Source organism: Phaseolus vulgaris, chromosome 8 (genome assembly GCF_000499845.2).
Source record: "Phaseolus vulgaris cultivar G19833 chromosome 8, P. vulgaris v2.0, whole genome shotgun sequence".
In the NCBI taxonomy this organism is placed as follows: domain Eukaryota; kingdom Viridiplantae; phylum Streptophyta; class Magnoliopsida; order Fabales; family Fabaceae; genus Phaseolus; species Phaseolus vulgaris.
In genome coordinates, this window is record NC_023752.2 from 4,276,291 (window position 1) to 4,300,342 (window position 24,052).

General features: G+C 32.4%; 3 protein-coding genes across 3 annotated transcripts; all 3 read left to right on the top strand.

Annotated features, from left to right (window-relative positions):
* The first annotated feature begins 1,531 nt into the window (after nt 1-1,531).
* Nucleotides 1,532-8,882, top strand: LOC137825890 (2-dehydro-3-deoxyphosphooctonate aldolase). The gene is made up of 14 exons (XM_068631692.1): nt 1,532-1,764; nt 1,876-1,973; nt 2,664-2,760; nt 3,462-3,527; nt 4,085-4,144; nt 4,249-4,323; nt 4,446-4,530; nt 4,994-5,052; nt 5,827-5,871; nt 6,659-6,757; nt 6,939-6,986; nt 7,126-7,173; nt 8,040-8,098; nt 8,586-8,882. Exons 1-13 carry the CDS (start codon nt 1,732-1,734, stop codon nt 8,094-8,096), a joined length of 870 nt encoding a protein of 289 aa, XP_068487793.1. The 5' UTR covers nt 1,532-1,731; the 3' UTR covers nt 8,097-8,098; nt 8,586-8,882.
* Nucleotides 8,883-11,035: 2,153 nt separating this feature from the next.
* On the top strand, nt 11,036-16,207 carry LOC137823536 (uncharacterized). The gene is made up of 12 exons (XM_068628723.1): nt 11,036-11,553; nt 12,358-12,905; nt 12,986-13,075; nt 13,198-13,437; nt 13,848-14,069; nt 14,142-14,439; nt 14,532-14,854; nt 14,962-15,068; nt 15,162-15,265; nt 15,351-15,424; nt 15,519-15,618; nt 15,797-16,207. The coding sequence occupies exons 1-11, from the start codon at nt 11,340-11,342 to the stop codon at nt 15,615-15,617; spliced, it is 2,319 nt and encodes a 772-aa protein (XP_068484824.1). The 5' UTR covers nt 11,036-11,339; the 3' UTR covers nt 15,618; nt 15,797-16,207.
* A 2,904-nt stretch (nt 16,208-19,111) lies between these two features.
* On the top strand, nt 19,112-23,766 carry LOC137823442 (uncharacterized). Its single transcript, XM_068628579.1, has 5 exons — nt 19,112-19,815; nt 20,457-20,555; nt 21,235-21,279; nt 22,376-22,513; nt 23,026-23,766. The coding sequence occupies exons 1-5, from the start codon at nt 19,456-19,458 to the stop codon at nt 23,356-23,358; spliced, it is 975 nt and encodes a 324-aa protein (XP_068484680.1). The 5' UTR covers nt 19,112-19,455; the 3' UTR covers nt 23,359-23,766.
* The last annotated feature ends 286 nt before the right edge of the window (nt 23,767-24,052 follow it).

The window sequence follows — 24,052 nt, forward strand, 5'->3', positions numbered from 1 at the left end:
GGTGGATTCGTTCAGCTTGAGCTTAGCAAATTATAAATGATAATAGTCTTCAAAGATACACAGAAAAACCAAGGACAAGATAAAAGATATATCTTTAAAATGATTCAAATGTGTTTGCATTTTAAAAGATATATATATATATATATATGTCACTGTTAAACATTAAAAGAAAATCATTAAAAGAAAACTAATTTTAAAATAAAAATAATTTAAAAATAATTAATTGTTATATGAATTAAATTAGATATTATCTTAAAAATTAATATATATATATAAATTAGTTTTTATTATTAATAAATAATTTTTAAATTTATATTTAATTAATTATTAATATTTTAATTATTAATTATTTAGATTTTAGAGTTGGTAGCTAGAACATTGATAACTTATTAGATATCAATTTAAAAATTATTTATTAATAATAAAAACTAATTTAGATAACAATAATTTTTCTTGTTTCTAAAATATTATTTAATTTAATCAATATAACAACTATTTATATTATCTTTTGTTTTTAAAATTAATTTTTATTTAATAATTTTTTTATTGTGATAATTTTAAGTTAATATAATTGTTTTAGACATAATTCAAGTTAAAATACTTTTAATTTATTAATGAGTTTTCAAAATAAGTTATTGAATTAAAATTGTTTGAATAGTATACTACTTTGTAGGAGTTATATTGGTATAATAATTTAATCATTCATCTCTCACTGTAATATACTCTTATTCAATTCTTAAATTGTTAACTACTTTAAAAGTCAATACAGAAATAATTTGTAGTGATAGTATAAAAAAAATGTGTTGTTACAATAACTATTTTAAAAGTCACTTTTAAATATTTTATTGATTTATTTAAGTTTTTATTCCCTATAATTTATAAATATTTTCTTTTAAAAAAAAGACATTATGCTAACATAAGCATGTGCCATGTCAGCACTACCACATCATCATAACAATAAGGAAGCAAAAAATAAATATTTTTACTGAACTGAAAATAAATAAAAAGTTACAGAATCAAAAGTAAAAATTTACGTGAACTAAAAAAAAAGAAAAGGACATATTTATAAACACAAAAAATAATTAAGTCTTAATGTAATACATAAATTTAAATGTAAAAATGGAAAATGTAAAATTTAATAAACTTTTTAATCTAACCTTTCTTTCAATATTTCTCAGATTTTGCTTGAAAGATTGGCACATTATTTAAATACTTTATACTCTCATACACCATATACATTATTATGATTACTTTCTAAAAAAAATAAACTCAAAGAAATGATCAATTTCTTTTACAAAAACGAAAAATAACAATATTAAATTTTAAAGAAGAAAACATTAATTTTTATTTTAATTGTATGTATAATATTTCATAAAAATTGAAATCACTGTAAATATTCCCAAAATGGTGGTGAACTAAACATTACTCTCATAATAACTGAGACTAGAGAGTAATATTTAGGAGTGATTCGTTGTACCATAATTTAATTAATTTATGAATTTAATTACTCTCATAATTTAATTAATTTTATTGTTTGCTGATATGAATTGAAGAGAACAAGGTACAAGTAACGTGGTTTCTCTCTTCAGATCTCTCTTACTCTTTCACTCTCACTTCTCACGCGTTTCAAAAGTCCCACAAACTTTCGTTACTTCTCAAACATTGACAATGGCGTGCTGAATTACTGCATCTTTTCTTACTTCCCCACTCTGCAGCTTCATTTTCTGCAAAATGGATTCGCCATTGCTGTTTAGCCACCTCAAGGTTCGTCTTTTCTCGCTGATTATGAGTCTCTAGACTTTGAATTTTTCTGGGTCATGGGTGCAATTTTTTTTGAATTTTTTTGATGGGTTGTGTTTCTTTGAATCTCACCAGGGTGCAGACCCGTTCTTCCTGCTAGCGGGACCTAATGTGATTGAATCAGAGGATCACATTCTGCGGATGGCTAAGCACCTCAAAAGCATTGCATCTGAGTATGTAGTTATCTTTATTTATGATTAATGTGTTTCTGTCTATAGGAAAATAAATGCCATTTGGTGGAAATCCCTTAGGGAACTGCTACTGTAGCTGTATGAATTGTCAAACACTTATTAGGTGTTGATTTTACAATAAATTAGATTTTTTGGCAAATCATCTTTGATGTTTCATATTCACGAGAAAAAGATGGATACTGGAGTAATACTCCTTGGTTTGAAGCCAACTTCTATTTTGTCTTCAGTATGAAGTTATATATTTTCTCTTTCCTAATATTTAAAGTAAGAGCAAATTAGTGTAACACTGCCTAAGATTTATTTAGCTTGCGCATGATCCCTTGTTTCTTTTAACGTTTACAACTATCCTCTTATAGGGATACACACTAAAATATGTTTTTTGGGTATCAGGGGTGTGATGTAATATATTTCAAACAATTAGAGGGTCGTGTAAGATAAAAGAGGGAATTAAACGAAATCTCTCGAGGGTATGAGTGTGATTTGCTGTTAAAGTATGGTATGATATGGTAACAACTAATTGAAAACTCAAACTCTTATAGTAACATGGTAAACACATAGTTTCCTGATGGTGCAGCAACTTACACAGAATTGTCAAAGCTAAAATCGTGAATAAAAATGATTAGTAGATGTGATATTAATTGTTGATGGCTAACAAGAATATGTGTCTTTCAGAGTTGGAATACCTTTGGTTTTCAAGTCAAGCTTTGACAAAGCTAACCGAACATCATCAAAATCATTTCGTGGCCCGGGGATGGTTGAGGGATTGAAGGTCAATATTTCTGCTATTCTGTTATGATAATATCCTTGTGGTTGGTATATTGAGGATTCTAGGTGTTGTAATTGTCCAATAACATGAGACTATATTATATTAGATCAGTGTAAATTTTGCATGACTTCAGTTACATGAGTAATCTAAAATTGTCTTATCCTAAACTAGCCCCAAAAGATATCTTGAGAGGCAGGGGTGTTTAGTTTCCATATCATAGTAAGGGGTACTTTAGCCACATATCTTGCTAATGATTTTAACACGGTCCTTTATATTTTTTCTGGTTCCACCTATCCTCGAGATTCTGGAGTTAAATGTTGTCAGAGTTGGAGGTAGCATCTGTGCACTTTGTTGCAGGGCCTTGAGAAATGTCATCTTTCTAGGTTCCTTGTAAGGACTTTCAAGGTTCTGAATTAGCAGTGATGTCACCTTGCAGTGCCAAAAGAAAAAGATACTGTACTGGTACTAGTCAAATTTGAAGTCATCTTTGTAGTATGTGGGAGTTGTACTTGTACAGAAATCTTAGGAAGGAATTATTTATGACCTATATAGCCATTGACACGGGCACTGGTACAGTAGTAGACATTTAGTGTGTTTGTTTAAAATGTAAGTTGCGTTGTCTAAATCATAGTATTTGTGCTGGATAGAGCTATTTTATCCTAGTTGAATGTTTTCCTTTTCTTATTTTTCTGTTTTATTCTCAGATACTCGAGAAGGTTAAAATAGCTTATGACATCCCTATAGTGACAGATGTGCATGAGACCATCCAGGTAAAGTATCTAGTTTTATTGAATTCATATTTCATGGCCTTCTTGTAGGGTTGAGGATCATATATAGTATTAACATTTTTTGGCATACCGATCAGACTAGTTGATTTTAATTATATGTTGTTTCAAAAGGACATCATTATATGTTTGTTAGTGCTGAAATAAGAAAATAGCAAACAAAGCTCTTAAGTGCTTTGCTGAATGGAATGTGAGCATCATGAATACCGTGTGTAAATTCTTGTATGTTCTTTCCCCTTGTGTAATCAGTATATGTAGAGACAGTAACTTGAAAAACATTTTGCTTGGATCTTTCATTGGTATGAAACTATATCTTGTTCTTGGCTCTCTTATTATCACTGATATTTTCCTTAACAATTTGTTGTACGCATCTAAATTTGAAAACTAAAATGGTTAGCACCTTTATTATTAATAATTTTTTAATATTATCATATTGAATTATCAAATTTATTCTTCCAGTTTATAATTGTGAATGGTGTGTGGTATTTAATATGTTAGATTCTGACTCATAATCTACATTGGACACATATATTTTTTGCCAGTGTGAAGCAGTTGGCAGAGTTGCAGATATCATTCAGATTCCTGCATTCTTGTGTCGCCAAGTAAATAGTTACTGCATTCAATTCAATATCCATTACCATTGGCGGTTGAAATTTATTTGATGTGTCAACTTTACTTGTTTCATTCATTTTGCTTCTAATGACAGACAGATCTTCTAGTTGCAGCAGCCAAAACTGGGAAAATTATCAACATTAAGAAGGGCCAGTTCTGTGCTCCTTCTGTTAGTATACTATCCAAGTTTATGAGTTACAATTTCAATAGTTAGCAATGACTTAACTTAAGCCTCGGAATTAGTGTCTCCTGATTTTTACCATTATTGTTTCATTGTTTTCATGTCTATAGGTCATGGCAAATTCAGCTGAAAAGGTTCGGTTAGCTGGAAATCCTAATGTCATGGTTTGTGAGAGAGGAACAATGTTTGGATACAGTGAGTAGATAACAACTATTTTGATGTTTTCTGTATGTTTCTGAATTATGTGAATCTTGCAAGAATCTTTCAATAATTGATGATTGATTGCTTTTTTTGTGGAGAAGATTATTGTTTTTCCTTTCATTCTCTAATGCTTCATTTCTAGAGCATTTTGCTGTACTGCAAGATGTGATTTCACCAAGAAAATCCTATCAAGTGATGCTAGTTATCGCTATATGCCCACCTGTTGTATTTTCATAGTAGTCTTGTGTTCTTTTACTTGTCTAATTTAAAATCGAAATCTCAATTATGTTTTATTAATCTGTTATCCACCTTCTTGGCCTCTCATTTTAATCAAAACTTTTAATGTGTATATGATGTATAATATTGCCTTAGAAAAGCAATCATGAAATGAGTTGTCTTATGCATTTTTCTTTACAAAACCTAGAGTTGATTAAAATCTTTTCCTTTTTTCATGCAGATGATTTGATTGTTGATCCACGTAACTTTGAGTGGATGAGAGAAGCTAATTGTCCCATTGTAAGTAAACCTTTCTTTTATAGTATGTTTTAGGATAAATTATTTGAATATTTATATCCTTTCTTATTGAATGAAAGGTTAAAGTGGAGAAGGGCATTGTCCCAATCATTTATTTGATGAAAATATTTTACTTGATTGAATGACAAATCCCTGTTAACACAATCAACCTGATACACAACTTTTCATATGGAAAATGTTGCTTCAATCCCTATGGACATTTTCTCTCATGCTCGCATCTCTCCTTTCTCTGCAACTCACATTGACTTAGGATAAGGTTGAATCCATAGTTCCTGAAAATATTTTTTTCTTCGGCTGGAGATATATTATCCAAGTTTTAATATGTAGACGACTTTCATCAATAGTCTTTAGTAATATCCTTAAAAAACTAGAACTAGAGTATTTGATTTTGAATTTAAAATTCAAAGAATTGATTCTGGCGTGGTTTAGAGGACCTAATTCATTTTTTGTTGATCTTTTAGTCAAAGAGGTATATTAACATTTCATTTTTTTTTTGCAATCTCAAATTAATATATTATTTATTTACTCAATTGATGAATTAAAAAAGAAGTAAACCGGAGTGCATGCATTTATTTTAGTATTTATAAGAGTGAGACTTAATTTAATTCTTTACTATTCCCTTATTACAAAGAACTATTCTTTTACGCTGTTTTTTGCATTGATATAAATTTCCTCATGGTGAAGTTTCTTGCACCTATCTCTAATGCTGTTTGGTTCTTGGAAAACCCAAACATTTGATATTGGTGTTTGTCTCAGGTAGCTGATATAACACATTCTCTACAACAGCCTGCTGGAAAGAAGGTATACTATCGTTGACTCCCATATTTGTTTGATATTAACTTCATTTTGAACTGTATATTTCATGTGATACTATTTTAGCTTGCAACATTTTAAGCAACATAAAATAGAGGGATAAACCTTACTGCTGTAGTATTGGTGTTGACATTATCTGTTAGAATATTTGAATTGTTAGTTTACTTTCCAAGTCTTATTATGTTAGCAGTCTTATTGGGCTATAGGCTTATATTAGTTTGCTACTACACTAGAACGTAACCTGATTACTAGTAAAACTATACAAGTAGGGTTGTTGCAGTTTGTATTTTAAAACACAACACATTAATCTTCTGTCAACCATTAACAAGTTTTTTTCTCCCTTTCTCTTTCACATTAATTATCTCAATTTCAACTGTCTCTTTTATATATTTGCATTAGGCATGTTGGTACGTGAATATAGCATAGGCCAAATGTCACTTGATTAATTTCCCTGGGAGAATTACAGATCACAGTTTTCAGATTTACAACGCCAAAAGTTCAAGCATTGCTTCTATGGTTTGCTGATTTATGAGGATCTGAGAATCATTTAGAATCTTTGACCATTGAGATTTTCACTCTCTGTGGATTTGTTGTATAAACCTTAATGCTATGCTGCATTAGAATGTTTATATTGGCGTCTACCATATGTTTTTATTTTTGAAGTGAACTTTAATATCTGACTTCTGTAGTTGAAGCTTTTCATTTGACATTCTGAAATGACCTTTCCAAATCTTACACCAGTTTGGTTGGATTAAGATTCTGCTTTCATGTATAGTTGGATGGGGGAGGTGTTGCAAGTGGAGGTCTTCGAGAACTAATTCCTTGCATTGCAAGGACAGCAGTTGCCGTTGGAGTGGATGGGATTTTCATGGAGGTACAGAGAATAGCCAATGTCATTTATAATTTAGTAGTATTCTATAAAAGAAGGTATTTTAGAGTAAAATTTCAGCTATATAATTATCACTTGCGATTCCAAGATCTTCTATTCAAAGAGTATCTTTATGTGTTTAGTTTTGTCTATCACTGAGCTTCTAAAAGCTTTCTTGGGCTTTCAGGTGCATGATGATCCACTGAATGCTCCTGTTGATGGACCAACACAGTGGGTGAGTTGTTGCTTATTGGAGTTATCCAGATTAATGAACATAATTTCCTCAACATTTGTTTTCCTTTGGATGTTCCCTGTGATTTTTTTTTCAAATAGGGCACTTAATGAACTATGTTCAAAATCCTCTTATTTGACAGCCTTTGCGCCATTTGAAGGAGCTACTTGAGGAGCTTGTAGCTATTGCTGTAAGTTATTACATGAAATTTATGATTCTTAGTTGCATGATATACCTCTAAATAGGCAATTGGGACGAGTCTTCATACTTCTAGGGCCTAGGAAATATCTTATTGTAAGTATATAAAATCTTGTTTGTTATTAAATATATTGCCAACAAAGATGATAATAAATACACTTTTAGGATACGTTTCCAACTCATACTATTCTGTTCTGTGATTGGGAGGTTGGTTGATGAGATTGGTGTGTCAAGAAGGTTAGGTTTCTGGCTATGAGATCATTGGTGATTGACCTATAAGAAAAAGAGAGAGCAGGGTTGATATTGAATCTGTTTTTTATTATAAGTTAGATGTTCAACAAGCTGAATTTGTAACTCTCTTGTGTGAATCCTAAGTTAGCCTTGAAGATCAGAAGATTTTACAAATAATTAAAAGGATTGAGCTTCTCAGTTTTCTCGGTATAGAAATTTCATGGACTTAATGTGATTGGTCCTTATATTAGAGTGCAAGGGAAAATTTGAAAATAAACTCCTTTTGACTTCAATCTTTACTAGAGAAATAAAACTTAACATTACCCGCAAATTCAACTTTCTCATGGAAAGGATTTAATCTCTTACTTGAATTTGGATGTGATGAAAAGTCAGAGATCCTAGCTCAGCTGACGTATATTTTATATATATGATAGAAAAGAAGAGTACATTATAAAGAAAAATGTTTCCTTTAACGTTCAACCCTTTGTACCCTGTGCTGGTATGTAAGTAGAGGTGGTGAAACAATCTTAATCTGGTTCCAGTTGGGTTAGAGTTAAAAATTAAAACAATAAGCTGCTTTGTAGTTTTGAACATGAATTCGGCTAACTTCAATTTGATATCTTGTAGAAGGTAAGCAAAGGGAAGCAACAGTTCAAAATTGATCTCACGCCATTTCGTGAATAATGGTAAGAAATGCTTTGTTTTTCACTATATATTCATTTATGTCTATGTTTCTCCAGCTAGTTAAGGTTCCTTTTTCTTTGTTGATTTTTTACTAAAATTATAACCTGCATACTGTGAAGAAGTATGTGATTTAACATCTTATTGTGAAAGCATGTTCTTAAAGGCATTTTTAGAGGGTCTAAAGGCAAAGATTTTATGTACTACATGAAATATCCATTGATAAAGACAAAATCAAAATTGAGCTTTAGAGTCAATCAGTTGTATAAGTTATCCTTAAACTTCAATTAAACATTGTTATCAAACTTATGTAAACATCGAAATGAGGTTTTAAAAAACCAGAAACTTCTAATGGAAAACACAAGGAATGCAACACATTAATGATGAATTTAGAACTAATTATCCTATCTTGATTTGAGTGAAATCAGAAGTGCTTTACCTGTTTTAAAGTATAAATGAATACACATCTTCTAATCCGAACTTTGTTTGCAGGTGATGGTTTTCAGTTATGCTGAATATGATTCTGTGAGTCAATATGTTTTAAGATTGCTCAAGGTTGAATACAAAACTGTCTTCTCCCACAAGGGCCTTATAAAGAGATCTAGTTTATCTTAAAAATATTATTTGATAATCCATGCTTGTTACTCTGAAGTGGTAACACTACCAACTTATGTCAGGCAAATATTATTTGTAGTCTTAATCATGTTAGTTGTTTAAGTTGAGGTAATTAATTGAATACTATTTATTAACTAAGTTTATTATCAGGAAACTAGTTTATTATTTTGATAATTAAGTTATAGTTTAGGGTTCTTGTAACACCCAACTTCTCAAGCATTAACCTAAAATGTTTAATAATCTACATCTTACATTCAACCTTGTTAAGATCTCACCACCTCATTCTATACAATGTTGTCAAAGTAATACTAATACAAACTTGTTTTTCTTATAATCAAAATTCTCCATACACAAAGTACAAAGAAATTCACTTTGTTTATTTCATCAAACTTTGTTTCTGAAAAAAAAAAGTGTGGTAAAATTCAGCTATGTTTTTTCTGTTGTTTTCATGTTTTTGTGTGATCTAAGAAATGGTTTGTTGAGTATAGGAAGTGACTTTTGGTATAAATTGTAGTTTATTGAAAAAAATGAAGTTGTTATCTTCTCGATAAAAAATCTTCTTTTATTTTTTTTTTTAACGTGAAAGTGTAAGGTTTGCTTATATTTTATTTATCATAGTTTTCAAAATTGCGTGTCTTTATATATTTTGTCATATATAATTTTTTTTAATATTTTTTTCATAAGTTATCTTATTTATAATGTTTTTGTATCTTTTGACCTAATTTTCTTTTTCTTTAGCTCTAATTCATTTCATATTTTAGTGTTTTTATCTTTTGAGTTTAATTTATCTCATATTCAAATATTTGTTTTCCATAAATCTTATCTGTCTCAAGTTTTAGTATCTTAATTTTTTTTTTAAATTAATTTATCTCATATCCTCGTACCTAATTTATGTCTTGTTTTATCTTCTTCTTTGTCTCTTTTAATTAAATTTCTCCCTATAAAACATTCCTGATATTTTATTTTATTTGCTTTTATGGAATGATACAACAATAATAATGAGATTGAAAATAACAAAAGTTATTTTGCTTAACTAAGTTTCATGTTTTAGTTTTATCGTTCGGTTAATGGTCCGTATATGTGCACAACGCTCACTAAATAATATTTTATATTTAACAGCACAATTATAAAATATAATTTAATAAATTATGTAAAAAATAGTTATACATATAAATTAAAATAATTATTTCACAATTTTGGGGTAATTCTTTGAATAAAAGTTTATAAACTTTGTTTTCAATAAAACCATTTTTAAACAAAATTCTTAATCTTTTATCTTTTGAATTTGTCTTTAACTTTTATTTGCTAATTGAATTTACTTTTAAAAATATGAATAATTTAAAATATTTCATATCAAAATATAAATATAAATATAAAGTATGTACCATAAATTTAAAGTATAATTAATACATTAATACAAATATTCTCACGAACATAGAGAAGCAACTAAACGAATTCAACGCCACGAAACAACAGAAATAATAATTTAATAATTAATTGAAGTTTAATTTCTAAATCTCTCACCACTTCAATCTTCTTCCACCTTCTATTCCAAAAAAATAGATGTACTTCCACCTCTAATTCGGAAAAAATATATGTATTAAAACTTGGGATACAATTGAATTTCTCTCATTCGGCTCTTCAATTTCTTTAACTATGAGCAATACAAGGAGACATCGATTTTCCTAAGCATCTCTTCACCTAGTTTCAGAAATGATTGTGGTATGAATTATGTATGGTATAACTCATTATTTTACATTATGTTGGAATGGAGAGTAACTGATTGAATATGTAAGTTATTTTCTTTGATATGTAAGATTGGATATGTGAATCGGACGAGATATATTATCTCTTTATGTTGTTGCATTATTCTTATTTTCTAAAAAAATATCTCTAAAAAAGATTGTGCCTTATCTTGTTAAAATAAGGAGTTAAAGGTAGAGTAAGGAAATTAACAAAAGAGTGAAAAATTAAAATATTTTTTAAAGTTGTTAGAAAGAAAAACTTATAAAAAAAAGAAATACAATGAATATTGATAACTCAAAATTCTTTAAAAATAAATGAGAATCTTATCAAATTTTGAAATTTTAAAAATAAAATATATTAAAAAAATAAAATCAAGAAAAAATTATGTAAAAAAGACAATTATAAAAAGGATTCTTATTATATTTTGTTATAAAAATAAAATAAAATTATACACACCAAGATAGTTATGAATAGAATTCTCAATATATATTGTTATAGATATACTTTATATATAAAAATATTTATTTATTATATATTATTGATTAACATTCACTAAAATAAAATAAAAAAATTCCCATGATATGTTCCAAACATTAATAAGTAACATCCACTTATTCCTTTCTAAGGGTTTTGCGTTTCCCTTTGATCCCTATTAGATTCTCTCTCCCTGTCTCTCTCTCTCTCCCTGTGCTTTTCCTTTGTCTCCCTCGTCTCCAAATTTCTTATATTTCTTTCACATTCCACATTTGGGTTCACTTCAATTTTCATTCGTCTTCGACTTTCGGAACCCTTCCTTCCTTCTTCTGCAAATTAGGGTTTTATTTTCAATTGGGTCTTTTTGGTTCGGGAATCGTTTCCTCGATCTGCGTCAATAACTCTGCGACAATGCCTCCGAGGGTAGTGAAGAGAGGCGCGGCGAAGAGGGCATCGAGAGGATCCTCGAAGGCTGCACTTGAGAACCAGCGTGAGCCTGAAACTGCGGAAGTGGGGGAGAAAAATCATGCACAAAATTCTGCTGCTGATGTTGGAGTGGAAGAGAAACACGTTGATGTGGACCAAGAACCTCCGGAAGCTCCAAATGGGTCGGCTAAGGTGGAAAGTAAGTCCCTTTTTTAATTTATATATTTTTAGATTTTTTTATTTGGATCTTTGGAGGGTTACATGTATTTTAAGGCTTTGTTGTTTGTTCTGAGTTTGGTATGTCATGGGGTTTCTCAAAAGTTCAAACTTTTACATGGACTTTAAGATGGGGGTCGTGTGAATTTCGGTCCTGCCAAGGTTTTAAATGGAGGTTGTAGTTATGGTCGTGGCTTCCTCGCAATCCTTGACATTGGGGAAAATTGGAGATAGTTGTGGTGGTTGGTTTCATCACAGTCGACGGTCGTGGTTTCCTTACAATCCTTGGTATGTAGGAAATTGCAGATATAGTGGTGGTCGTTGTTTCATCACAATCCTTGGCATTGCGGAAAATTGCAGACCAAGATGACCACCGCTGTGGTTGACAATTGTGAGATTGTGGAGAGCCCAAGAACCTTGACGAGGCAGCCATGATTATGGTTGCAGACAGTTTTTTAAAGCCTTGGGTTCTGCACCTGTGGTACTATTTATAGAAACATTCTTAATGGAGTATATTGGATGGTGCTACTCTTGTTGCTCCTTTTTGTATTTATTGTGTAACTTAAGATGGAAGGCTGTTATATGGGATGGATACGCAATGAATATGGGTTTTATTTTTTTTTCCTTTCCTGATGCATATTAGTGCTGTGTATTATGCAATGGTGGACATAATTTAGACCACGAATGCTGAGGATTGTGAAACACGGACTTCCTTATTTTATTAATTAATATGATGATAGAAGGGTTGTGTATTTGACTGGGGTTTTAAATATTTATTTTTTGGCAGACAATGAAGAGGAGGTTAAGGAGTCTTTAGATGAATATGAAAAAGGTGAACATTTAGATTTAGAGGATAATTATCCTGAGTATGAACCAGAGGAGTATGGTGGTGTTGACTATGATGAGAAGGAAATTGAACAAGATGAAGGTCAGGATGAGGCAGATGAACTAGAGGAAGAACCTGATGAGATAATAGGTGAAGAGGGTGATACAGGTGATGAAGAAGTTGAATATGTTTATGAAGAAGTTGAGGATGATGATGATGGAGAACATGCTGGTGAGGAGCATGTGCAGGTGCCTGATGTGGAAGAAGAGGAACACCGTGAAGTTGTAAAGGAGAGGCGAAAGCGTAAGGAATTTGAAGTATTTGTGGGGGGACTAGATAAGGATGCTACTGAGCATGATCTGAAGAAGGTTTTCAGCAAAGTTGGGGTAGTTACTGAAGTCAGGCTGATGATAAATCCCCAGACTAGAAGGAACAAGGGATTTGCATTCTTGCGTTTTGAAACTGTCGAGCAAGCGAAAAGAGCTGTGGTGGAGCTAAAAAATCCTGTGGTAATTTTTTATCTTATTGTTGTTAAAGCTGGTTTGAATTGCTAGCATATTAAATCATGTTTTTATTGCTCCAATTTCAGATTAATGGTAAACAGTGTGGTGTTACTCCAAGTCAGGACAGTGATACTCTCTACCTTGGTAACATATGCAAGACTTGGAAAAAGGAAGCTGTAAGTTTTTCTCTTGGTCTATTTCTTGCTAGCTCTGATACCCGAGTTATGCTTACTTGTATTATTTCTTGCCACATTTGAGGCTTGACATTCTAACTGGTAAATGCAACTTCTGGTGCCAGTTGAAGGAGAAACTGAAACATTATGGAGTAGAAAATGTGGAGGATTTGACTTTAGTAGAAGATGATACCAGTGAGGGGATGAACCGAGGATTTGCATTTTTGGAGTTTTCATCTCGTTCAGATGCTAAGGAAGCCTACAGGCGATTGCAAAAGAGAGATGTTGTGTTTGGAGTTGATAAGCCTGCAAAGGTTTCCTTTGCTGACTCCTTCATTGATCTGGGTGATGAAATTATGGCACAGGTATTTTTATGATTCAGATTTCCTTGCTTTTGCCATGGGTCATTACATAGGAAATGCAAAGTATGGTTCTTTGATCTTATTGAAGCATAACATCTACATTGAGTTCCAACGTAGTACTTTGATGTTTTTCGGTTGACGGTATTTTAGGGTTATGACTTTAGTTTTCTACTGATTTATAAAAATAATACCGTGGCTTAACTGTCTTGTTTGATTAAAAATTTCCCACAAACTTAATCCAATTTACATTGGAGAATGGGCAAGGTTAAGCTTTAGCATATTTAAGAATACTTTCTATTCTATCCTTCTCATGGTCATGGGTGTTTAGCTGTTAATAACTTGAAATACCTTAAATTCGTTGATTAATTGTCATTTTTTTTTTGGTGTTACTGATAATGTGTATGTAACTGCAGGTTAAAACTGTATTTATTGATTCACTACCTCCATCATGGGATGAAGATTATGTCCGGGATCTTCTCAAGAAATATGGAGAGATTGAAAAAATTGAGCTTGCTCGGAACATGCCAGCTGCTCGCAGGAAGAACTATGGATTTGTTACATTTAGTACACATGCTGATGCTGTGGAATGTGCTGATAGCATTACTAGTGCAGGGTTAGGTGAAGGTGACAAAAAGGTCAGTTTGACTTTTAAATACATTGTACATTTGCAAGATGTGGCTTTATATAATGCTTCTTTGTTGTTTCAGGCAAAAGTTAGGGCTAGATTGTCAAGGCCTCTTTCGAAACCTCTTCAGAGAGGCCGTGGGAAACATAATAATCATGGGGACTTTCGTCCTGGTCGCAATTCTGGAAGATTGCCAAGGCCTTCACGGAGTCGACCCACTCCACGTAGTTATCCTCCTGCCCGTGTGGTTAGAGGCATTGGAAATCGTGCTCCACCAGTTAGACCTGTTAGTGTGAGAAGTAGACGTCCTGTCACATCCATGCTAGAAAGAGCCAGGCCAGTTGCTCCTCCAGCTAGAACCTATGACAGGAGATTGACTGGTATATAATATCTATCTATATGTGTGTGTGACCTCCCCTTGTTAGCTGTCTTCATGAATAATATACTATAATATTGTTTTGTTGCCTGTTAGCTCCTGCATATTCAAAAAGTGGCATGAAAAGAGACTACAGTCGACGTGAGGATCTACCACCCCCAAGAGGTAGAGTTGCTGCAGATTATGGGTCTAGGGTAGCCTCTCAGAGGCACACATCTTATAGGGATTATCCTGCCCGTGATTCTGACTACCCTGAGCTACATAGAAGTACATCTCGTGCTGCTCCAAAGAGAGGTTATGTTGATGATGGCTATGGCCAAAGATTTGAGAGGCATCCTCCTCCCCATCTAAGTTATCGAGAAGGACGCCCACGTGATTATGAAACCATAGTTGGCTCAAAACGTCCTTATACTGCTATAGTAAGTTTTATTTCTGAAGTCTATACATTTATTGTAATGCCATGTTTTAAATGTCATTTTAGTTTTCTTTTTGATAAATGAAACACTTTACATTATTTTCTCATTAGGATGATGTTCCTCAACGGTATGATACTGGTGCCCGCCAATCAAGATCTCGTTTAGATTATGAATATGGAGGTAGTGCTTCACAGTATGGAGATGCTTATGGTGATAGGTTAGTTTTTATCTAAACAAGGTTCTTGTCTTGCATTCTCCTTGCCTCAGTTCTGGTGTTTTTTAGTAACATATCCCTCGTTTTGATTGTTAGACTTGGAAGATCTAGTCTGGGATATAGTGGCAGCAGAAGTTCGATTTCTAATCAAGAATTACATGGGACATATGGCAGTCGGCAGGGCATGAGTTATGGTGGAGGTGGATATTGTTGTGCATAATCTGAAGTGTTATCTTAAACATCAATTGTTAAGTGCTTACATTGTTATTGTGTGTTGCATGTCAGGTTCTTTTGGTGGTAGTGATGGTGGTATGTACACATCAAATTATGGTGGTGATTATGTATCGCGTGGAAGTGATGTAATGTTTCTTGTCTTTCTCAATTAGAAGAAGTGTGTTTTATATTTATCCATCTGTGTGATTCTCATATTTTAGTGTGTTGTTGATGCTGTAGGTTGGTGGCCGTTCATATTCATCCATGTATTCAGGTAGAGGTGTGGGTGGTGGTAGCAGCAGCTATATGGGTGGAGGTGGCTCTGGGTCTTATTATTGAGGTAAGTTTTCTAACTTGCTGCCATTGCATTTTGTTTAGTACACGCAGAAGCACCAGAATATGTAAATCTCATTTTCTCTGAGATTTCTCTATCCTCGAATGGCATCTACATATTTTTCACGAGGGATGACTGGAAAAAGGTGGAACACCTGGTCACTAGTGAATTTGTCTATGAACAGATCTAAATACAACAAAAAGACTGCTGTAGGGTGTGGAATTTGGAGCTTATACTCAATATGATGCCCTACCATTTGGAGCTGAACATTGCTAAGTAATTGCCTGGTTTGGGAATGTCACTAATTGAAGGGTTATTGCCAATTCAAGCCAATTCAAGTCTTCTCTCGATGGACAAACTCCTAGTTCTTGAATCTGTGCTGCAAGCTGAAGTTGATTAGAGATGGAAAGAGAAGTGCTGAGCATATGATGTATAATTTAACTTCGTATTAAGGTTCCCTAATGGGTGGGAAATGTGAAAGATTACACTCCATATCCTGTACATTTGGAAAGAACCAAGGCCCTGGATATTACTTTTTGATTACGGATTATTGGATTTTTTCCTGCTGTCATAAAGTTGGTTTTTTTCGTCACAACAGAGATATATTTCTTTGGATTGATTATATTTTCGCCAGTGCTATGATCACGAACAAGAATGAACTACGCTGCACTTTGTGGAGCTACCATTGGTAGTAGTAATATGAGCACGCTACTTCAGCAATAAATAAAGGAATGATTAGGAAATAGTAACATCCTAGAAAGCATGATGCACTGATATTGTGTTGCTGGAGTGTTTAACATGATATCTTGTACGGAGGGGAAGTACAAGATCCAAATGGAGCATTGCATAATTTTCCTTGAGATTCTTTACTTGCCCCCCATGGAATTTTTCTTTTTCTTTTTGCAATGCAACTATTTTTCTACACTTCCAGTTTCGTAATATCTGGAAGACCAATTACCCTTATGCTATATCATTGGAAAATGCAACTTTACGAGGTTGTAAAGTAGCTGAATGGATTCAATATCATCTGTTACTGGGAGATTTTGAATTTCAAGAAATTAAGGGAATTGGCACTTTATGTCCAGATTATATACCCACCTACCTGCATGATTTAACTAAACTCATGCCCCAATGACAAACATAAGCTAACCAAAATATCATACTAAAAAGTGTCTTCTCTTCATTTTTTTTATCTCCAGTTGGCTAGTTAGTTTCTAAGTCACCTTTAGCTGCAAATCCTTTTTACGTATTTATCATGTTTGGAGTCTTAAAAGGCCCTGGGAGCTGCTGCCTGCTAAATGAGAATATTAGATTACTGACTCTTTTATATTTAAAAGTTTCTTAGGATTTTTTAACATTTCACCTGCCTTTCAAAAGTGCTTCTAATCCATACTAGAGGTTTAATATGATGATGTTTTCTATTTTTTTCATGCAAATTCGAATTCTCTACATTGCTTTATGTTTATTTAAATCCTTGTGCTGCTTGTGAATGATTGGTCTCTCAATGGTTGCATTGTTCTTAGTTTTTTTGTTGAAAGGCTTTCGTTTCACTACCCTTCATGGTGTGAGGGATTCTAACTGACTTATTGGAGTTTAGTTTCCTGTGTTATCTTTTTCTGCCCTGCAGGGTGTTGCCCCTCACCAAGTTCTTTGATAAAATTTGTTTCTGCATAGCTCTAGAATTTTCGTTGCTTTTGTTTGACATGACCATCTCGTTACAAACTATGTAAATTGTTCCATTCATGAAATTGTAATTCTGGGTAAAATACTACCATATAATGCTAAGTTTCAAATTACTTGTCTTGTATTGTGGTTATATGCTATTCCACACTCTCGAGCTGCTTTTGTTTTTTTATGGGGTTTTTTAAAATTCTTAATGTGCTATTTATGTTTGCTTTTGATTAAATACAGATATGCTTAACATTTTTGCAGTTGATGTTTGACGCATTTGTCAAATCAACCATAGTCTTAAGAGGAAATCTTAACCAATAAAATGTCCGAAACTATTAAAGTACCTAATTTATGTAATCACTACAGTAGATTACAGAAAAATCAATTATGTCAGATGCTTTTTGCTTGGTATGAACACATTTAAAATGAATTCAATCACCTACTAGTAAAATTTATTTGGAATTGAATTAATTTTAAAATTTGATTTTGGCTAAAATAAATTTAGAAGAAATTTGTGTTTAAATGATTTTATTTAAGAAAAGAGTAAAGTTTAGTATTTTTTTTGTTCAACGCAAAAGTTGGTTAAAATTTCAATTCAAAATTAATATTGAATCTAAAGGTAATTCGGGTAGCTAAGTATGTGCATATATTAACATCAAATAATGATTAGTATTTTAATATAGTATTGGAATATGAATTCAAACCCGTAGTGACTATATTGGGTAAAGAAATAATGTCAATAAAATTATACTTGAATTATAATAAGCTATTTTTCACTTAAGTTTCTTATTAATTAAGACATCGTATTATTTATATAGATTGGAATTTCAACTTTTTGACAAAGCACCTCTGTATTAGTCTTTGTTATAATATTTCTAAATTGTAATTTAGATTAAACTGTAATTTAAAATATAATTTCAGATTTTATAATTTAAATAAAATTATGTAATATAGAATATGATTTTGAATTATATAACTTACAATATAAATAGGGATTCAAAACATAATTATAATCTGAAATATAATTCTCGTAATAAAATATTCTAGATTATGTCATTTAAAATATAATAATTTAGGATTTTATAATCTTAAAAGTGTTCTGGATTACGTATTTAAGAATATAGTTGAATTAATTTTGAGATATCACAACGAATCAAATTGCTCCATATATACATATATAATATGATGAGAGAAGAAATTATGAGAATAAAAAAAATATAATCTAAACGGTTTATTTACGAATGATAAATTGCCAAATCACATTGTGCTATACCTAACATGTCCACTGACTTTAGGAAGACCAAATAAAATTGTTGGTTTTCACTGTTCACCAGCACCCACCAAAAAGAAGCATTCACTATTGAGAAACGAAACCCATTATTTCCTAAACTTAAGGTTCTTCATGCATTTCAAATCATGGAATTGTGTCAATGTCACAGTTTAATACTTTGGTAAAAAATTGTTGATCCAATAATAAGTAAATATCATGTTATTATGTGCCTTTCACTGTAACTGAGCTGTGGAAGATCGACACATGTCGAAACCATCTTTAACTTTGTGAATTCCTTCCTTTTCCATGCCATGAATCTCTCCAAAACTTCTCACATCTTTATCAAAAAGTGTTTCGTAATTTAAATGGATTGAATTGCGTAAATGCAAAATGCCTTGCTTTTTAATGTTATGTAAATTCTTACTTAGTCTTTTGAAATTACGATATTATAATTTATCTCTTGAAGTTATACAAATATCATTTAATCCGTGAAGCTAGAACAAGGAAAAAAATGATAACTATTTAGTAATTTTAATAAATTAAATAACAGTATTATGATTCTCTGGTGGTGGAAAGTAGGTTGTAGAGTAATTTTGTTATGCATGGACTTTGCAGGATCAATGTGAGGTGAAAATAGTGACAAGAGTCACAAGAAAAAACTGAGTGCATAAATCAGAAACAAAGGAAAAGGAGAAAGAGGTAAAGATAGATTGATGAGAAATAACGTGTCGTTTTTATTTGAGGTGGAAGCATCTCCTTCATAATGAAAAAGCCGCCAACGTTCTTCTCTTCCTCCCTGTTCTTCATGTTCCACCTTCCTCTGTTCTCCATACCCCAAACGTAGAAACAAACAAAAACCAAAAACCAAGGCACCCCTTTTCATTTTCTCTGCATTCTGGAAAATGGGTCGTCGTCATAACGATTCAGATTTCGGTAGATTCGCGCTTATCGCCCTCTTCTTGATTGGCGCAATCTCCTGCTCTGCCGTCTACCTTTTCCTTACCGTAGTCTTTGTGCCCGACATTGAATCTCTGCCTTCAGTGGAAATTGAGGGTCCAACAGAAGGGCAATGTTGCCAAGGGGTTGAGCATTTGGAGCTTTGGGGTGATGCTGTCAAATGGGGTTCTGAGTTTATGCTGAATTCCTCTGAGGAATGTTGCATGGCGTGTAAGAGAATGTGTACCGGTGAGGGAGGGCCCTGTTTGTGTAATTCCTGGGTTTATTGTGGCGATAAAGAGGCCTGTGGACCTAGATTTGGTGAGGTATCGTTGCATTTCTTTTGGTTTGCCACTGCTAGATTTAATTTATCATATGTGGCAAGTGATTTAGGATATTTAGTGTGTTGATTGGCTTGTGCTTTTGGCTTCTAATGTAGTGTTTATTTATCATTAGTGTGTAGTTTTCATTGGTTATACTTCCCCATGTGAGATCTAGCCTAAGATTATATTTTAATGCTACTTGTTCTCAAGGCCTGACCCCGATGATTGTGCATTGGGTAGGTCCGTTTTATTTTTATGCCAATGAGCCTAAAGCCAACATTTCCAATTATCAGAATTTAAAAGACGCTGTTCTCATTTTTTTCCTACTTGCAATTGGGCTTTATCATATCTTATGTTTTAATTCCTGAATAATTGATACATGGCGAACTCTTAGAGATCATCACAAGTAAGAATCTATTTGCTTAATGCCTTTGTGCTTTAGTTGAATGGCTTGATTTGGGAATTTGATTGAGTTGAGCATTAGAGTATCATCATTGTAAAGATATGCTGTTCTAGCTGGTGTAGTTTATCATTGCCTTGAATGAACAATTGAATAAGGATGAAATTTTAATCCTTTTTTTGTGCAGAGAATTTTAGGTGTACCTGATAGTTTATTCTAATCTTATTTCCTGCTTTCGTTTCAGTGTTGGTTAAAAAAGCAACAGGATGCTTTAAATCCTGATCGACGTGACTCGGGAGATAAAGTAATGTGGACTTCTGGGATGGTCTTTGATAAGGGAGAGGTAGGAATATTATTTATTGTAGTTTGTTCTATCAAATTATTTTATTTTGTTTATAATAAGTATTTTCTTCTCTGATAAAAAAAATGATTGCAACAGAAAACCTAGAAAAAAAAAAGAGATGTGTCATTGACACCTCCTCAAAAATACGGTGTTAATCTCCAACCAAATGCATGAGATTGTAGAACTTTTATGTTATGGAGGAACCTGTTTATGGATGAGAAACAAGGTAGAAAGAACTGCAATCCTCTTAGTTGTTATAAAAGACAGAGTTTTACTATACAACTAAATAGGTAGTATTGTATTTCCTGCCTGTTAATCTGTCAATGATTAGACATTCATGTTTTAAAATCTTCTCAATTACTTTTGAAGGATCTCTGATACCATGCCGCATTACTCTCTATATGTATTTTGAGAATCCTGCTTTATGTTAGAATCACTTCATTCTAATGTATTTTGACAAGTTTTATGTCCTTAATTGTATCCCATCTTTCTGTCCATAATTGAATAAAAGAGTAAGCATTAAGCAATGCTTTATGTTCATTATAATTTGCTCAAATATATATTCTCAACATCCTTTTGTTTTCTGCTCAGGATGAAGCTATGTGATTGTTGAATATATTATAGTTTCTGTAGATCTTTGAGCTATATATAACTTTCCCTTGTACACTTGTATTTTTAGGGAATTGTTGGTATAGAAACGGACTATGGAATTGTTCGTCTAAAAGTAAGTAATTCTCTGCATACCCACTATATTATATCATTTACATTCATTGCACTTACCCTGGTTATTTTGCATCTGGTATGCCAGACATGTTTTCCATTTTTATCTTATTTCTATCATGTATTTCTTAATGTTTAATCTAACAAATGAGGCACGTCCAATGTGTTTGAAAAAAATAAAAAGCATCTAGCTCTTAATAAATTGCTTCTCTTTATATTTCTGTATTTATGTGTGTGAAGTAGAGGGGCCAATAGATGCCATCCTTGTTTTGGCAGTGAAAGACTTTGCTGAGCTTTAGGTAGTATGTTTGTTTGGTTTATCAGTATTGTTTTATGTATCATTTAGTCATTTTACAGATGGACTACGAGAATTTTGACTATGCATAAGTTTGTTGATTGGCTTGCTAAAAGAAAAAAATAAGAAAAGAAAACGGAAATGAGTTCTCTACAAGCTAAAATTAGCTAAATAAAAATTTAGGAAAACTATATGAGATAGTCTCTGCAAACTAGCTTTGCATAGTTTAGTTTTAAGTTATAGAGAAACTCATTTATTTTTTTCTTTTTATGTTTCTCTCGTAGTTATCCTTGTGGAGAAGCTTGTCCAGAACAGGCCTTATATACCTGAAGATAAAGAGAACACATATTTTTACACTCTGTAGAATTTCTTGTAATTGCACCCATTTGTGCCTTTTTTTCCAAAGCAGTATTTGATCACATGTTTTCCCATAATGATTATTTTTCAGCTTGAATCATCCATCTATTATCTACTTGGTCTGATTATTTTATGAAACTTTTCATAAGTTGCAGCTGATAGCATCAGCCAAAGGTTTGAATTGTAGCAATGTAAAGCATGTTATTGGTAAAAGATCACTTTGAGCGAATTATGTACATGTGACTTTTTTTAGGGATGTAGGTTCAGAAACATTTGAAAAGGTAGTTCTTTTAATGCATACAGGCTTGAAATGCATACATCTAGATATAATGGCTTGCTGTCTACGGATATATGATTTCGGACAATCTAATGTTCTTCTAGTTGTTCGATAGATAGATTGAAAGGAGGAAACTGAAAATAAATGTGTTCTTAACTTTCATTGCCACAGCTTTTGCCTGAATGCGCTCCAAATTCTGTCTTGTTCATTCTTTCGCTCTTGGCACTGCCTCACTGTATTGGTTGTCAGATTCTTAGAGCCGAAAGCCGAGGAAGCTTTTGGGATTCAGAAGGAAATCACATAAAAAGGGTAAGGTTCATTATGTTAATAAATATACAAATATATCTTCTGCATAGATTTGCATCTTTTTATTTTTTGGCGATTATTTTTTCAAGCAATTTCTTTGTAAATGAATTAATTTTGATTAACATGATTGGTTGTTGTATTGTTATACTTCCTGCCAATATTAGTTAAATGATTTTATTTTGCTTTTCGTGATTCTCTTATATCAATATTTCTGGGTTTTAAGTAAACCTTTTGTGGCCTTCTACTTCTTCTATCGGCCATTTAAATGCAAAAAAGGAGGAACATCAACTAGTGGATCCTTTTGTGTTTAATACTGGTCCTATATCTACTTAATTTTTATCCTAGCTTTCTTGTTTTGAAATAGTTGAAGTTTGTTCCTGGATGGTGGAAACTTGTCCAGTGCTGGCTGCATTTTCATTTCTGTACAACTTAGTTAGCTCCAGATTATTGATTATTGATTATTGATACACCCCCCTCCATATTTTTTTTGTTTTTGAATTTGAATGTTGATGTAGACTCCATATGGTCCTCCTTTTGCACTTATTCAAGGAACATTGGAATCCCCAGGGTCTATGTTCAAGGATATTCCAAAAGAGTACTGTCCTACCATAAGAAGAGGATCTGTAGCATGGGTTGGTTCTGGTCCAGAATTCTTCATCAGCCTCGCGGATCACGAGGAATGGAGAAATCCATACACCGTTTTTGGCTCTGTTCTATCTGAAGACATACAAATCTTAGAGAAAATTTCTCAGCTTCCAACTAAATCTGAAATTTGGAATAACATTAAGATGTCTATCTTGGAAAACCCAGTTTCATTACGGTTTCGAAGAATGAACAAAAATTCTTGAATCCTCAGTTTCTTTCATTTGTTAAGTGACAAAGGGTTCCATATGGATCTTGGGCTCAAGTTGCTTAATGCTAGGTATTCAGACACCAAATTCTAGCCAATCAAATAGAGTTGAGTGAGTATACAAGTTTGATAGGTATGTCTTTGTGGATATTTCATGCTTCTGTTATTTCGTATTTCCTTGAAGATAACTTAGTATAAAAGAAAGGGCACCATCATTCTCATCATACGTGAAATGGGATTATGCTCCAAGATACTACTAGCTGATAACACCCATTTGCAGGCATTATTACGTGCTACAAAATTAGTGAACATTTCTTAATTCACCACCAGATTAGGTGGACTCATTGTATTGAACTTGTGCCTTGCACTTCTTGCTTTTCGTCATACAAAAGAATTTCGTGGCGAACTTTTAGTATTCTCTCATGTTAGGTAATATTTTGTAAATTTCTGGAAGGTTCCATTTTTGACATGGTGCAAGTTACATAATAAAATATGGACATAAATATTGGAACGCGTATCCATTCTGATAACTTTGAATACAGTCCAAAAAGCCTAGTTTTCATGTGTTTGTAACTCTCAGGAACCTAGAAAATCAATCTATCTAAATTAACAAATACTGGTAAAATCAATACAAATATAATGAGAAGAATAAACAAAGTGTTCCTTCAAAAAGAATCAAAAGGTTGACAACA

Excerpts from the sequence above, each read along its gene's own strand:
- LOC137825890 (XM_068631692.1), top strand. The coding sequence starts at position 1,732 with ATGGATTCGCCATTGCTGTTTAGCCACCTCAAG. Across the intron at positions 1,765-1,875 it reads TGCTGTTTAGCCACCTCAAG|GGTGCAGACCCGTTCTTCCT; the intron begins GTTCGTCTTTTC and ends GAATCTCACCAG. Across the intron at positions 7,174-8,039 it reads AGGAGCTTGTAGCTATTGCT|AAGGTAAGCAAAGGGAAGCA; the intron begins GTAAGTTATTAC and ends GATATCTTGTAG.
- LOC137823536 (XM_068628723.1), top strand. The coding sequence starts at position 11,340 with ATGCCTCCGAGGGTAGTGAAGAGAGGCGCGGCGAAGAGGGCATCGAGA. Across the intron at positions 12,906-12,985 it reads TGGAGCTAAAAAATCCTGTG|ATTAATGGTAAACAGTGTGG; the intron begins GTAATTTTTTAT and ends CTCCAATTTCAG. Across the intron at positions 15,266-15,350 it reads GGGCATGAGTTATGGTGGAG|GTTCTTTTGGTGGTAGTGAT; the intron begins GTGGATATTGTT and ends GTTGCATGTCAG.
- LOC137823442 (XM_068628579.1), top strand. The coding sequence starts at position 19,456 with ATGGGTCGTCGTCATAACGATTCAGATTTCGGTAGATTCGCGCTTATC. Across the intron at positions 20,556-21,234 it reads TGGTCTTTGATAAGGGAGAG|GGAATTGTTGGTATAGAAAC; the intron begins GTAGGAATATTA and ends TTGTATTTTTAG. Across the intron at positions 22,514-23,025 it reads AAGGAAATCACATAAAAAGG|ACTCCATATGGTCCTCCTTT; the intron begins GTAAGGTTCATT and ends ATGTTGATGTAG.